The sequence below is a fragment of the Pleurodeles waltl genome, chromosome 9, assembly GCF_031143425.1.
Source record: "Pleurodeles waltl isolate 20211129_DDA chromosome 9, aPleWal1.hap1.20221129, whole genome shotgun sequence".
Classification (NCBI taxonomy): Eukaryota; Metazoa; Chordata; class Amphibia; order Caudata; family Salamandridae; genus Pleurodeles; species Pleurodeles waltl.
Window position 1 is genome coordinate 785266416 of NC_090448.1, and position 15683 is coordinate 785282098.

Here is a 15683-nt window from a genome sequence, read left to right on the forward strand (position 1 = left end):
ATGTTGCTGTGTTGTCATACAAGACGGTGAGGGTAAATGCACACAGATTCGGACACCTCACTTATCTCTTCCTTACTAGCAGCACCCTTCTCTGCACATTTGCTCCTTTGCTTCTGAGGAGACTGTCTCCAGCCACGAAGTCCCTGCACAATCTTACACTGGATGCTGCTCCTCTGCACATTTCCTGCCCGTTCCTGCGGGCAAGAAGTTGTTTTTAGTGTCCTGGCCTTGGGCCCGCACCATTCGGAACTACAGGGTCACGGTGTCCTCAGGACACATTAACTAAAGCGTGTCTGTCCTTGGGGAATGAAGAGAGAGGCAAGGAGCTCAAACCCTTGCTTGGCATTTGCCATTGTCATGGGACACTAAGCAAAGCCGATGGCATTAGAGGTCTAGTTCTTTTCATTACTGCACAAAGCCCTATGCCTCCTGACAACTGTAATGTGCATCACTCCATACACCATACAGCTGCAACTGTGCCAGATAAAAATCTTCAAAAATATATAAATGAAGGATTATCATGAAATACATAATTTTAATTCACTGGGTATCAGAGTATCATTGCAAAAATCCTGCCAAGGCTACGACTGGGTCTGCATTTCATCAATTGACCTCCTTTGTCTGTTTGCATCTCTTGTAATGAATAATGCACTGTAGTTCCCAAAGGCAGCATGTTGGCACTATATAAATCACCTTCATAAATACCCAATTAATAAAAAAAAAACTTTAAGGCTGCAGAGGTTGGGAAGAACGTACTTCATTCGCAAGGTCTCAGGATCAGAGCTTCAGACCTAGGTCGCACAGAATTAATTGCTGTTTTCTGAAATGAAAACACCTCTCAGAATAGCATTTACTGCTGCTGTGTTGATCAAACTGCTCAGGTGGTCACAACAGAAGATATAAAACAGTCGATGAAAGACTCACTGCTAGGTTTTCAGAGAACAAGTGTGCTAAGAATTAAAAAATGACGATCATCTATCTACTTCCTTCCATATTGGTACAACACCCAAAGCAATGGAATCAGGGTTGGTGAGGTCCAGAAAGGGAACCAAAATCAGCTATAGCAAAATTGTTCAAGCCAGCACCACATTGCTTCTAGCGTGTGAGCAGTGTTTAAGCTGAGCACTTTCAGGGCTGGATCACAGCATCCCTTACATGCCTGAAAGCAGCTCTGCAACTAGCAGCCCACTGTCAAGTACCCGAGTGCCCCGAAGGCCAGAGCACTTCCTGTCACCATATTGATACATGACTGCTGCCAAATACCTTATTCTTCATCGGTAACCATCACCATCTGACTAGGCGGGCAGGGGTTTCATCTGCCGGGTGGATAAGCCCTAGCGAATAGAGAAACACAACATAATCCCACTCTCTGCGAAGTGGAAAAAAAGGCAACCCATACTGTGTGTGTCTTTCCACAGGAAGGGGCTCCCAAGCAGTGTTGTAACGGAAGCTTTTGTGAGCTAAAGCACCCAGCAGAATGTAGTGAGGGGCCCTGATCCTCCCATTTTGCATGGATAGTCATTGGCATTAGACTGAATGGGTGTGCCGAAAAGATGGGGGACCGAATGCGCAGCAGGGGTCTTTGTTATGTCCCTGCTTCTGAGGCATCTATGCATCTTCAAGGGTAATTTCCACCGTAAAGCATGTCTCAAGACCTCCCCACATAGCACACCATCCACATGAAGACCAGCAAAAAAAACGATGTAATATCAAGCTAGGATATTACTTGATTCCGGGGTGGTGAGGCGGCAGGGGCTAATATGGTGGGAATGCTCCAGTACGAGTCACATGCATCGCAACAGTTAGCAAAATGTGCCGGGCTCCATCTTTGGCAGATGGTTACGGGGTGAGTGGGGTTCCCACTGGCAGATGCCAGTAACTATTGGTCTCTCTCTCAGTTGCTTTGATGCTTTTACCCAGCTGCTAGTCTCATTCTTTTTAGCGGAGTATTCCATAATGATGTCTCTCATGTTTTCTTTCCTTGAAATCGTTTTCTATGTCAAAACTAAAAGTGGAAGGGGTTCTAGGAAGGAGAAAGAAGGCTGGGGATTCCGCGTCACCTACTTAAGTCAAAGGTAAGGTTTCTGGAATCAAAAAAGTTTGATGCTTGCAAGGAAACTGAAGAAGAGGACAGAAGACTGTAAGATGGTTAGGGCAGGCTGGGATCTGTCTTGTTTACCATGACAGCGGCCTGCCACCAACTCCAGTTCACCATGACATTCAAAGGGTACCAGTCCAACTGAAACAACTGTAATAACCCTGCTAGGTTTTCCTCTGTTGGAGCTCGCCTACATTGCACAAGAGAAAGATATTTGTAGCAAATCCTACTCGAAAAGGGCCTCTGCAAAACCAGGGAACTTGTGCAGTCTCTATACCTTTAATGGAATGCAGAGAGCCTGCCTGTGTGACCAGCGCCTCTGCTGGATCCATTGTGATTCTGTCCTTCTGTTTGAAAATGTACAGCTAATTTACTGTACTGTCTGAATATATCTCATAAACAAGTTATATATCAATGTATGTCTCTTCTGGTCCTGACAGGGATCTTAACCTTGACGGACAGCTCTGCTGTCTGCACAAGCACACTCTTAATACGCTTTAACCTGAGGGAGATCTCTGATGTATATGAGACTCCATGACCTGTTTATCCTGAGGAAGCTCTGTTGTCTTCGGCCTATAAAATTTGTGAATTAACCCAGAGGGACAGATCTACTGGTTGAGGCCTTGGCCTATGAGAACTGTGTACCCTGAGAGATAGTAATGCTGTCTGAGATCTTAGTGATTGAGATGTAAGCTGAGGTACAATTTTGCTCCCACAATACCCCAAAGCTACTGGTTTCCAACATCCGTCATTTCTATCCCCACCACAAACCCCAGAAGCAACCAGCAGCTCGCTCCAACTTTGGCAGGACATGCATTCAACTTTTTCATTCTCAGAACGAAGCAACAAAAAAAGAAAGCAAAAAGCACGAAGCAGGTATACTCAGCACATATCAAAGGAATGTTTGAAACCAGTGATTGGGAGACAGAAGGAAGGCGTGAGAGGGGAAACCAAAGGAAGGTGGGTGGAGTCAGCAGGTGCAAAGGAGAAGGGAACAGGAAACTCAAAGCTTAAAAGAAAGAAACCCGTACCTTGGCTGTTTAACGTCAGATGAGCAGGACCTTGAGGGGGGAAGAAAACAAAAAAAGAAAGAAAAGAAACACGTGTCATAAAAACGCACGGAGAAAAAAGGACCAGTTGCCACAATTTAAAGCTTTTAACTTGTGACAGACATCCCACCAGACAGAGAGAATTTGGAGGGATGTCGGAAACGGAAAAAAATAAAAGAAAGTTTGGTTTCATTAGAAAAAAAAACATTCGCCGACCCCTCAAACCCCTGATCGGGTTACAGGAGGCAGGCAAAATGCCTTTTTTTCTTCAAATAAATGGAAAAACAAACATACAATGCCCACAACTCAGAAATAATTCACTCCCTGGTGAATAACAAATCCCTGTGGTCCATGTAAGGGAATCAAGCTTGCTTTAATTGTGCAAAACCCGCTGCTCACAGTGAGAATCAACATCAGAATAAATAGACACAAATCATATTTGGAAGTGAAGAAATCAACCATTCTTTACATGTACGATGCCAATGGCACATAGTGAAGCACTCTATTAAATACACATTTTACATTGCTTGTGGTGAGAGAATCGTCTTTTTCATATAAAATATACAATCCCCGCAGGCCGGAGTGAGTCAACGTGATGCAAATTGCATGGTGCCCACTGCGGTAGCCAAGATATTCTACTGTTTCATGGTATTTGTACAATCTGCACAGCTGAGGGCGAAAAACTCACTACTGAAGCTCAATTACAGAATTCTGTGTGTCTATAGAGGTAAGTGATGGTCAGAAAGAGTTGTGGGGAGGCTCCACGTTCCTTTGGCGCTGCCTTGCTTTTTCCCTTACAACTTTTTCTGAGGTCGTTATGTTGTCACAAAATGGGGTGCAGCATTGCCTCCATTTTACATAGATTTGTACTAAAACGGATAGGCACTTTTGCAGCATTTGGCCTAATTTTTTCGAGGCTTTTAAATTAGACAACAGATAATGTGAGGCGCCTGAGAGGGATCGCTCTATACCACTGCGGCCTAAACGTGTTGTGTTTAGACATAGTAGAAAGGAGTGAATACGGGGCAAGATCTGTAGGACAATACGAGAAATATACCAAATGACAATAAACAGAACCACAAGAAACTGAAGACAGATACAAAAGTATTAAAAATAAATAAGGAGGATGGATTTGCCCACATTTATTCAAGCTTCGGTACTAAACACATTTTTCTTTGCATTTTTGGGATGTAGCCCAAAAATGCAATAACCACTCACTAAGCATTCCGTGGGATACGGACCAAATTGATTAGGACATCAGTACAGCTCTATATAGAAAATCTTCTCTGTAACTTTATGGCAGAAAAGGGCCAATATAATTCTGTGATAAACAATTACATTAAAAAAAAAATCGGTGGGGAAAGCATCCAATGCAAACCTATTGAAATACACAAATGTTAAATCTGAACGGTAAACCTTTCAGAAAAGGATGAAAACACCCAATACAAACATATGGAAAAGCATACAATTTGCATCTTCCAGAAAGGAGTCAACATAAGTCTATGAGGAATACATGGGCAAACAACCAATGCAATTTCATGGGAGGAAAAGCAGTCAAAGATGGAAAACAGATCAATACAAGCTATGGCAAAAATAACTAAAAAAACTAATGTGCGAAAAAGACAAAAAGTAAGGGTATGGCTGAAAATAAAAAATATTTTATGTATGAAAACATCTCATGTAGAGCTATCCAAAACATCTCATTCCAGGTCTAGGAGGAAAGCAGGCCATGCATCTCCAAGAAAAAGCATTGCAGATCTTTAAAGGGGAAATGTCCATGCAAGTCTACACTACAACACAAAAGCAGCGCTGCAGAAAAGAGATGGGTTTAAAACCAAAGGAATAAGTAAAAGCGAAAAATGAACTACAACGCCAAGGACGTGGGAGCTGAGAGGCGTTAAACACCTTATTAAATATGAAAGAAAAACAATGCGTACACTTAAAATATAAGCACAAAAAAAAATAAAACATATATGTAAACCTACGGGACATCTGGTTCACCCGTGCAAATCAATGGGAAAAATACCAAAGTATAACTAACAGAAAGAAATATTATGAATGTTTTTGATAGTCAAGAACCATGTAAATTGATGGCGAAACAGTTGATGTGGGTCGTTTGGCAGGATTAGTGAACATACATTACAAAAGCAGTCAATATAAAGCTGTAAGAAAGCAAACAATGTTAGGAAATAGCCAAAACAGTCAAAGTAAAGTGTGTACAGAAAAAAAACAACAACCCGTGTAAATACAACAGAGAAACAGGAAATCAGCCAAAGTAAATCTATGGGTCAATTACCGCTATGGGTCAAGCCTGGGATAAAACAGCTGTATAAGTTGATAAGAAAAAAAAAAACATTGTCAATGTGTAAGGACAGTATGCTTCTCGCTCTTGACTGGACAATGTTCTCTCTTTCTGCATTCCCTCAAGAGCGATGCACAATTCACCACAAAACACACGAGGGAAACACCAATCCTGGGGCAATCCACAGAAACCAATGCCAAATGTTGACACCTTCTCATGTGCTAACAGCACAGAGCCTCTCACTACGCACCTGGGACCTTGTGATGAAATCCAGCGACATAAACCTGGGGTTGAATTATTCTTTGAATACCCAGAGCTAAGATTTCAAGCTGACTTTATAGTGTCTATTTTTCATTATTTGTGGGTACATGTAAAAACCAATACATAAGATCAAATTTATATAGCAGCAATCCATCTTTCAGTAGTCCACAACCACTCACACACTTTTCATACAAACATCATCAATATTCATGTAACTTGACTCAGTTATAACTGCAGAATTCAAGATTTTCAAAACTGACTGTAAATTGCTAAGTGGTTTCCCAATAGAGTCACGCCTTGTCTCACAGGCCTTATCCTGTAAAAGCTGTCAGCTGACCCAATGCTCTGTCGTCTACATTTCTGGCAGTATGAAAGCCTGTAAGAAGTGTGTGAAACACTGAGCCTTTCACATCTTCATGTCAGGAGATATAGCAGAAAAGATAACTTTTCTATCTTTAATAACTGCTGTAACCTGATAGGCCTGCAGTCCAACTGTATGACCCTGTAAGAACTGCTAACCGAGAGATAAATAGGTTGCCTAAATTCTCAAGCCTACACCATCTTTGGGAAGTGAGACACAGCTCTATGAAGTACAAAGTTCACGGGAACACATACAAAGAGGGACGGCTATGCAGTGTGAAGACCTTGTAAGAGGTTATGTGACCTCGGACCGATAGCTTATGTGTAATATCTGATTTGTAGGTTACCCGTCCCATCACCTTTGAGATTCTGGGCCATTCTAGTTTAGTTTCATGACTGGCCTAGCTGGAGGCAGCATTACCATTTGTACAGAGCATGTTGTCGCCAGCCTGGCAGGAGCTATCACCACCTAAACACTTTCATGGCCTAAAATAAAAGATTTAAATGGCTGCCAGAAAAAGACATCCACTGGCGGGGGAACAGAGGACAGCATTGCCAATGAGAACCTCTTGAACCTTTGTCGCTTGATTGATATCCTTGTAAACACAGCCCGTTCAGCTCTGATGAGTGTTAATAAAGATGTATAATAGTTAGCAGCACCAATAACCTATATATCAGCCATTTCTCGGACAAAAGGTAAATGTCTTCAGTCATCTGAGTTGTTATGTCAGTTGTCACATAAAACTACTCAGCACAATAAAAGATGGAGCTCAGAATCAGGCATAGTGCAGCAGACATCCTCACTGACGTTTACAAACCTGACACCCACGCATGCTCAGCAATGAAGGCTGAAAAGATACAAGATGCATCTTAACGCGTGAAAAAACATGCATTATTGTTTTCAAACACGTGGTATCCTAATTTATATTGCAAAACTTGTGTCAGGTACACTTTCACTTGCAAGTTTTCTGTTCAGACTCCCTTGATAATTTAAAGAGGCTGGGGCAATTATGAAGGGCTCTAGTAAAAAAACACCAGTGTTGCAGAATTCTATTATAGTTAATAAATGGCAGAATAATAAAATAGTTGACTTCTGTGGTTACTCAACAAAAACTAGCAAATACAATGGCGATGTCAAATAAATTCTCATTTTAAAGATGGGCGCTTTTTTTAACAGACCAATGCTGCTATCCTCAGTTCGGCAGATTGCCAAACAAATCAACGAGATAGGGCGAGCGTGTAAGGGTGGCTAATAGGAAAAGGCTTTTATCAGGGAAAACTGCACACACCCTATCAGTCGATATCTATGACAACGTCTGCATTGTTAGATGTACTGCTTTGTATGTCTTGGAATGTATGTGGTTGTGTTGTTATGTCTCAATGTCCTACAGATGCCCTCTGGCTTTAACTGCAAAATATATCAAAATTAATTTCTCCTGTCGAAAGTGATTTTTAACACCTGAAGCATGAATGCATTTCAAACACCCAGACAATCACCTCAGGAACAAAAGCTTTCAGTAGCCTTTGAAAGAAAAAAGTAGGAACAGCTATTTAGGATAAGACATGTAATTTAAGAAATAAAACATGAGGAAAGCCGAAATTAGATCAGACCGGGAAGAGTTGGAATAGTGCTGAATTCTTGACACATTTATTTGGTTGGTAGTACAGCCCAGAGCAGACCTTACTTCTCTGATACGCTTGCTAAGACGGTCTGGCTGGCTTTCAGAATCACAACTTTCCCTTCATCTACAACCGCTTTGCATTATGCTCTTTCTCTTTATGTCTCTGTGCCCTGATGTTCCTCTCAAAGTCCCTGATTGGGGCTATAAGTTACAGGCATTTATATTCCACTTTCATACTGACTCAGAACTCGTTTCCACTTTTTTGTTTCTCTGCATAGTTCTTGTTTTGGGACTTATCATTAACTTTTCATTTTTTTACTAGCTCAGTGTTTCTATTTGACATTGCAGGAAACCCCAGGGTCAGACCAAAACTCTAAATTATGCTTTTCCTGGTCTTCCCAATTTCATATTAGCTCTACCCCAATACAAAGTTAAGGATGATTTAAAAATCTAAAACTAAACAAGATTAGGCAATTTTTAGGACGAGCGCACAAGTGCTCTGACGTGTTGTAATCTATCTGTAGGGTTTTAACCACGCCCACCGCACGCCCATCACTATCACTCTTTCATGGTCTTGCCTTTCAAAAATGCTTTGTTATCATTGGTAAATGCTTTACTTTTCCCCTCCTAGGGGCAGTTTTTGTTACCACCTTGGCCATCAACCCTGTTACATGGATAATTGCACATTTGCAGATACGTTTGACTGACAGCGAACCTCTTTTCCCTTTTTGTGTCTCTCCTTCGCGCTCATGCTCATGGTGGCCGTGGAACATTGAATTGGCTTGCTTATGTCAACTGTTTTACTTTTCATTTTAAATTTATGTGGCGAGAAAAGTCCAGATAGGAATTTAAAACGCTAATAGCTCTAACTCGAGTAAACACAAGACCCATTGCATTGCAAATGCTTGTTTAGAGTGGGGTAAATGGGATACTCAGTCACAAATGTTGCAGATGTCTCTTCCACCATATTACAGGTGCACTATAGCCCACACCACTTGATATAAAATTGGATGGGAAATTCCTCACCTTTTGACAGAGCAGCCCATCTGCCAAACTATAAAAAGGCCAATAATCTCATTCCTGAATTCAGATCCAAAAAGTGATTATGTCATCAAAGAGAGATTATATATTAATGTTTCCTTGTGGGCAAGCCGCAATGGCAGTTTGTTTAAGCAATGTTTTGCTAAAAGTGCACAATAATTCAGGCAGCTTGTGTTGCAATAGTATCCATTTCAGAAAAAAGTTGAGAAAGTGTTTCAATTTTTCCCCTTATGTAAGGCACAGCTAACCATTTCAGATACCACCTGTATGTCTTCCTGTCCATTCCAGTATATTTAGTGGAAGAACTCTACATCTGTTTTTTTAGGTAGAGCTGCAAGTTGGCCATGACTAAGTCGATCTAAAAGCAGTACTTCATGCCACTGCTATTTTCAAATGCCTAAGAACATTCAATCCTATCACACTAACCATGATTGACAGGAATGACTTCTGCCACTTAATATTTGCATACTCTTCAAAGCCCACTGCTTTATTTAGATGTACAAGGCAACCAAAAATGTAACACATTGATGCCTGATCATCCTAGGATACACTGACCTGATACACATAGACTTTAAACACATCCATGAAACAAGAAGGTTCACAATCAGGCATTTAACCTTGCTCTGGGGCGGTGGAACTACATAATTCTCAGAAGTTCCTCACCTGGCCCTGATCTTCTTGCACCACTTTTGATGAACCCAGTAAAAGCACTCAACAACTATCTGGGGTTATATACTCTGTACCTTATTTTCATAAACCTACTGCAACACTCATACTCAGATTTTAGAGCCTGGATGTCCTACCTAACATAATTTGAGCCGGTGATCTGCTTTTGAGGTTTTTTAGGTAGTGTTTTCTACACAAGACACATTTCCCACATGGTTCATGCAAATCAGGCAGATTTTGGATTAGCCTTCCTCCTTTAAGACATATCTCATATATTTGTTTATGGGAATTTCATATCAAACTTGCTGCATGCCGCACAATTTCACTCTTTACTCAACATTCATATAACCTTGTGTGAGTGAATACGTCTTGGTGGAACATACCACAATGATAAGGATGAATGTTATCAGAATGCAACATTAAATGTGTCAAAACTAACATTTCGACTAAATTGGGGTGCTTTGAGGTGCTGTCTGTAAATAGTAATCTTTTGTTTTGAGGACAGTGATGGGTATCCAGCAGTGGGGACAGGCTGTGCATTCTGGGTCGCCTACAGTTTGATCCCAGCCAGTCTTAGGGGTCTTGGATTGCTTGGTCATTGTGGAAGGGGGCCTTGCTTCTCAGTCGAAGACTTGCTTAAAACATCTGATTGTTAGGAGTGTTTTAATTACTTTTCATTTGGCTGCTCTTTCAGAAATATATCAGTATGTTCAGATGTCTTCCATTCATCTTTATTCCTCATAAATGTCACATACTTGTGCAGACAGAATTTGCTGAGGCAGTTTTTGTGGAAATTATCTCTCTTTCAAAAGAATCTGAAGTATTATTATCCAATACAGGCATATCCTGAAGTTGTGTCATTAATTTCTGACTTAATTTAAGGTAATGTTGTCCGTTTCAGGCAGAACTGAATTAATGTAATCCATTACCAACATATTTTGAATATATACACCGCTCACTTGAGACACACCTAAGGTGGTATTATCAGTTTCCAATACGTGTGTTAGTTTAATGGTTAATCCTTTGCAAATAGATTTTTCAACTTTGATGCCTGTTTCAGAAAGATTATATTCCTTTATTTATAATGCTTTAAACAGTTCCAAATGTTTTGCTAGAGGTCACGTGAAAGCACTTTGTTAACAAAGAACAGTGCCTGCTGTTAGGGCCCATGGCTTGATGAGCCACGCAATGGATTCTGACAGACGAGTGACATTAAGACACAGAATACACTGTATCAAATAGGAGTCTTGGATTAGACATGGGTGGTTGGTGAATCTGACCATGAATCAAGGAACATTTGTTGAGAAGATATTAATTGGTAGTTAATAGCATGTGTCAAGACTACTTTTCAGGCCACAAGTACTTGCATCCATGATAGACTTAAAAGGTCAAACTTCAACAAGTTGATGGATGGGGTGCCTGAATGAATCCCACCAACTGGCAATTGCCTAGGGCTGCATTCTAGTCCCTATATTTTTCACCCACCAGGACACTCTAGACTGAGGCGCACCATATGCAAATCAGTACTGAACCTGCTGCTTATGGGAACAGTCAGTTTCAAACTGCTAGGCAAGGCCTAGTCCAGAAGGGACACTAGCAAACACAGACTGGATTTACTCTACTTGGGGCTTATCAATTGGGTGTATCTTAAGTCCTATAGCACACTGAGCACACAACCCAGATCTGGGTATGCACATCACACGTTGGGCATCAACTGCAGCAACAACAAGGTGATTGATGGAATGTGCTTGAATTGGCATGGTGTGCAAAATCACGATAGAGAAGTGTCCCAAGTAGGTATCAGTGGCTGAGATTAATTCACGCTTTCCATCCATCACATTTTTATGTATTTGTGTACTTCAGTCCAACGCACTAAATGCGACAAGTGCCATGCAAACCAAGCTGCATCCAAATGATGAGCTCCAGGCAGGGCACAACCAGTCTTGCGTTATGAGGCATAGGAAAACACAACTTCATCTAAAGAAAACTGATATGCTTGCCTGGACCAAAGCTGGAAAGCAGGCAATAGAAGCATGAGTGATACAAAGTAAGATGAAAGATTACCAGACAACCTGAGAGTCTCCTAATGGAGCGCTTAGGGTTTAAATTGATTACTGAATTCTGAATGTTGTAACAACGTGTTAGAGGAAAATGTGATTATTTACAGGACACCTGGTTGCCTCTTTGAAAAGCTAATTTTGGTGGCTTTAGACAACTTACAATGCGTGCAAGATTGTTGGGCACATGCCGTCCATCATGCGAACTAAACACTCCGATTTCCACCAAACTCGTGCAAGAGTTAAAACAAATGAATACTGTAAGTGACTGGTTGCAAGAATGTTATATTAACTTGAATAAGAACTCGGAGTGCCTTGAATCTGTGACTGTAATAAATGTCAATATACACTAGGGACAAACAATAAAATGTGAGCCAAATGCAATTATTCAAAAAATATTTAAGTACAATCTGAAATATGGATCTAAGTACACTGGTAATACTGTTGAGAGACTTTAACATTCGTTCATATCCAAATCAAGAGGATTTTGCATATGGGGATATATGGCAGCATACAAGATTCCATGGGCTGTATTTCCAAACTGCATCAAAACAAGTATGGGTCATCAAACGCAGAAGTCCTTATATGACAGATATTTGTCTGTTTTGACGGTCGTTTTGTAACAGATTCCCAAGCCTCACAATCATTGATACAAGAGCTTCAGATTGGGCCTGTACACTATATCCCATATTTATACTTTTTTAGCGCCGAATTTGTATCATTTTTTGATTCAAAAACGGCAAAAATTTGCTAAATACAATTGCATTTTGTAAGTTTGCGCCGTTTTCTTGCATCAAAAAGCAGCACAAATGTGGCGCTAAAAAACTATAAATATGGCCCTATATCTTTACACAATCTTGGATCTTTACACACTTTATTGGTTTTCAGGTAGCAAAGGTAGGTTGCAGCGATCACTGGAGTCTATGAGCGGAAATAACATAAAAATTATTAACAAAAACAGTTATTACCTCTGCAAATACTGTATTCCAATAGATTAACAACTCAAATTGACGATAAACGGCTTGAATTACTTAGTTTAAGAGTATGCTTAATTTTGAAAGTTGAGTGGTCAATAAAAAAACAATTTGGTAAGAAGTATCCCTAAGTAATAGCGGGTGTTGTAAATTGCAAAAAATCTGTTCAAATTAGAGAATTGGTAATACAAACTTTACAGAATTGGTAATACAAACCGAAAACAGATGTGCTCTAAAAATACATCAAAATAGTTTGATAGTTAACGCTGGACATTAGAAAGGAAGATGAACTGGAATTTTATGACTCAAACAAACTATTGTAAATTAATGGTGCGACATACTGCCAAAAAAGCAATAAGGATAACCATTATAAGGAAAACTGGGAGGACATTAAAAGAAATATCCTCTAAAGATGTCATTACATTTTGTAGATGGGTGCAGAAATAGAGTATGAAAGATCCTAGTTTTTACAGTGGCATGGTCCCTGAACAAACCTGGTTAAATGTCCTGAGCATCCTTTACAAGGGTAGAGATAAATGTATGCAGATTGAGATGTAAATAGTACAGGAGGGTCTACTGGCATATTTTTCCACAAACTCCTTAAAAAACATAACCCCAAACTCAATTTATCTTGAGCGCCAGACCCAGATGATTTACCTACAATAATAATCTAAGAAAAACTGATTGGTGGACCAGAGTTCTTGGAACAGTATCACAACAGGAATATGTCTGAATAGCTTTAAAGGGGTGTTGTAAATGGCCTTTCCGCAGGGTTATCCCAAAAATGTTGCCTTTCTCCTCCTATTTTTCTGACCCTCCTTTTGCTGGCTTTAGGACGCTGGGCACATTACCATTGCTAATCAGTGCTAACGTACATGTGTTCTCTCCCCTAAAACCTGGCATGGCATAATTGGCTTACACTTGTTTGGCTTATTTAATTTACCTGTAGGTCCCTTGCAAAGTGGTAAAAAATATACCCTGGGCCTATAAATTGAATGCTGCTAGTAGGCCTGTAGCGCTGATTGCGCCACCCACAGAAGTACTCTTTCAAACCTTTCTCAGGGCTGGCACTGCAGGGTCTGCGTGCGCAGTTTACTGCCACATTGAATTAGCAAGTCAACTTACTTTTTCAAGGCCTAAACTCCCTTTTTCCTGCACCTAAGTCACACCTAAGGTAGACTCTAGATAGCACTATGGACAGGCTGCTGTGTATGTAAAAGGTAGGACATATATTTTTATGTGTTACATGTCCTAGTAGTGACAAACAGCCTATTTCGTTTTTCCGTTGCTGGGAGTGCTGCGAATGGGGCCCTTCACATAGATTTACATGGGGAATTATATATGCCTAAGTGATAATTTCTGATCTGTAAGGAGTAGCATGCGCATGTTCGGTATGTTTGGAATGGTAGTGAAAAATCCTGCTTACTGGTGTAGGTGGATTTTACATTACCATTTTAGAAATGGCACTTTTAGAAAGTGGGAATTTCTCTGTGCTTATAAATCTAGTGCTGTGCAGTCTGACTCCAAGCCACATCTGGGGTAGAGTGACAGCTCCACTTGGTGCAAACCTTCCAGACAACCATCACACAGAAGGAGCTTGGTTTGACAGAAAAGACATCCGCATTCTGATAGGTCTTCCTGGGCTGTGGAGAAGTAGAGTAATTGACACCTTACATGTGAATAGGCTGTGTCCTGCCCTTGCACAATGGACTGATTACCTCCCACTAATGTCTGGAGACAGAGCTGGGGTGAAAGAGTGTTGTCCTTCACTTGAAAGAGTTGAGTATAAGTGCAAGGGCTCTTGCCCAATGATTTTTCGAGCACTTTTGGAACTGGGGCTGAACCTCTGCCAGAGGGACTGCTGGACTGCAAAAAGGACTCATCCTGACTGATCATCTGTGGTTGCCCTGCTACCTGCTGCTGCTGGGCGACATAAAGAACTCCCTGGATTGCTTTTCTGCTTGTTGCCCTGCTGCCAGCTGCTCCTTGACTGTGGGGTCACCCAGTACTTTTGGACTGCCAGGAGGAACCCCCATTGTTTGCCCAGATGCGCTGGCCTACCTGCCCCCAAGTGTTGTCCTGGGGCTAGGCTTACACAGAAGTGGGTGTGGGACTCAAAACTGAGGAGTCTGACACAGGCTTTTGACAATAAATAGTGCATGGCTTTGATCACTTCTTGCTTGCACCAGCGGTGAGCGCTTTGTGTGCCCCCAGCCTAATGTGCATGGTCTACAAGAGCAGCACTCCAGTCTACTCAAGTGTTTGCAGGATCAGCGCTCCCGTTGTGAAAAAACCCTGAGGAGCACCGTTTCTGATGAGACTAACACTTAAAGGAACAGTGCATCGTGCTTCACCATTGTCTCCATGAGCACTGCGTTAATAATACCTTGGCGTGTGTGTACTTACCCACTTGGTGCCCAGCCCCGTCTTGTTGCCGTGATGATCAACTGTGTCCCAAGCGTGCGCTTCCTTCAAAACGGGTGTGCTGGATGACTGCAAAGCTGCGACTCCACCCACAACTTGCTGAATGGCAGATCCCTGCCCCATAACAGAGGTACTGTGATCAACAGGAACCATTCAGACCTTACTGCTGACCACGCAATATTGTGGGCAGCTGGACGGACTTCTTACCTGTGTTAACATCTCTGGGGGGCCACCATGAAGACGCTCTTACTCATGGCCCAGGGGCAGCTAATGTGCCGTTCTTGATAAAAGAAATGACCTTAAAGGGTCTATTAGGCTCAATGTCAATTAATGCACCGCTTTTTGCCAGTATTCATGTAAAAGTGATACCTCATGGTCTACTAATTGGATTGTTGCCATATTAACCTTGCTTTATTCTGGACAGAGAGTATTACACTCAGTGCTTAATTTGTAAATAAATATGTGCCGGTGCCCCAAGCCCTCCTCTTAAACACGTGGCTGCTGCATTTAAATGTGCGAGCACAGAATACTGAGGCAGCATACTCCTGAAGCCATCTAGGGCTTCTTCAATCCAAGTACAGACACTCCCTGCCCCTTCAGCTCACTTTGGCATCTTTCTGCTATCTACCTTTGTGGTGCTTTTTCATTTTTCTCTTGCTCCATCTTTCTTATGTGTGTTTTTTGCTCGCAGCAAATGTTTGCGGCAGAAGACTAAGCGCCGGCTCTAAAAAATAAGTGCCGGTGCTCAGCACCAGAGACAATAAGCACAATTTAAGCACTGATGACACCACACTCCCGCATCGCGGAAGCTTTTCCTTGTTGACCAGAT

General features: G+C 41.4%; 1 protein-coding gene across 11 annotated transcripts in view; it reads right to left on the bottom strand.

Moving 5' to 3' along the window:
• Nucleotides 1-15683, bottom strand: part of NRXN2 (neurexin 2) — a 1698261-nt gene that overhangs the window by 1093202 nt on the left and 589376 nt on the right. For 9 of the 11 annotated variants that reach the window (XM_069207993.1, XM_069207998.1, XM_069207990.1 and 6 more), the window contains one exon: nt 3130-3159. The exons of the other annotated variants lie outside the window; for them this stretch is intronic. In XM_069207993.1, the coding sequence (XP_069064094.1) occupies nt 3130-3159 (30 nt within the window). The remainder of the gene's footprint in view (nt 1-3129; nt 3160-15683) is intronic. 11 annotated transcript variants of the gene reach the window in all.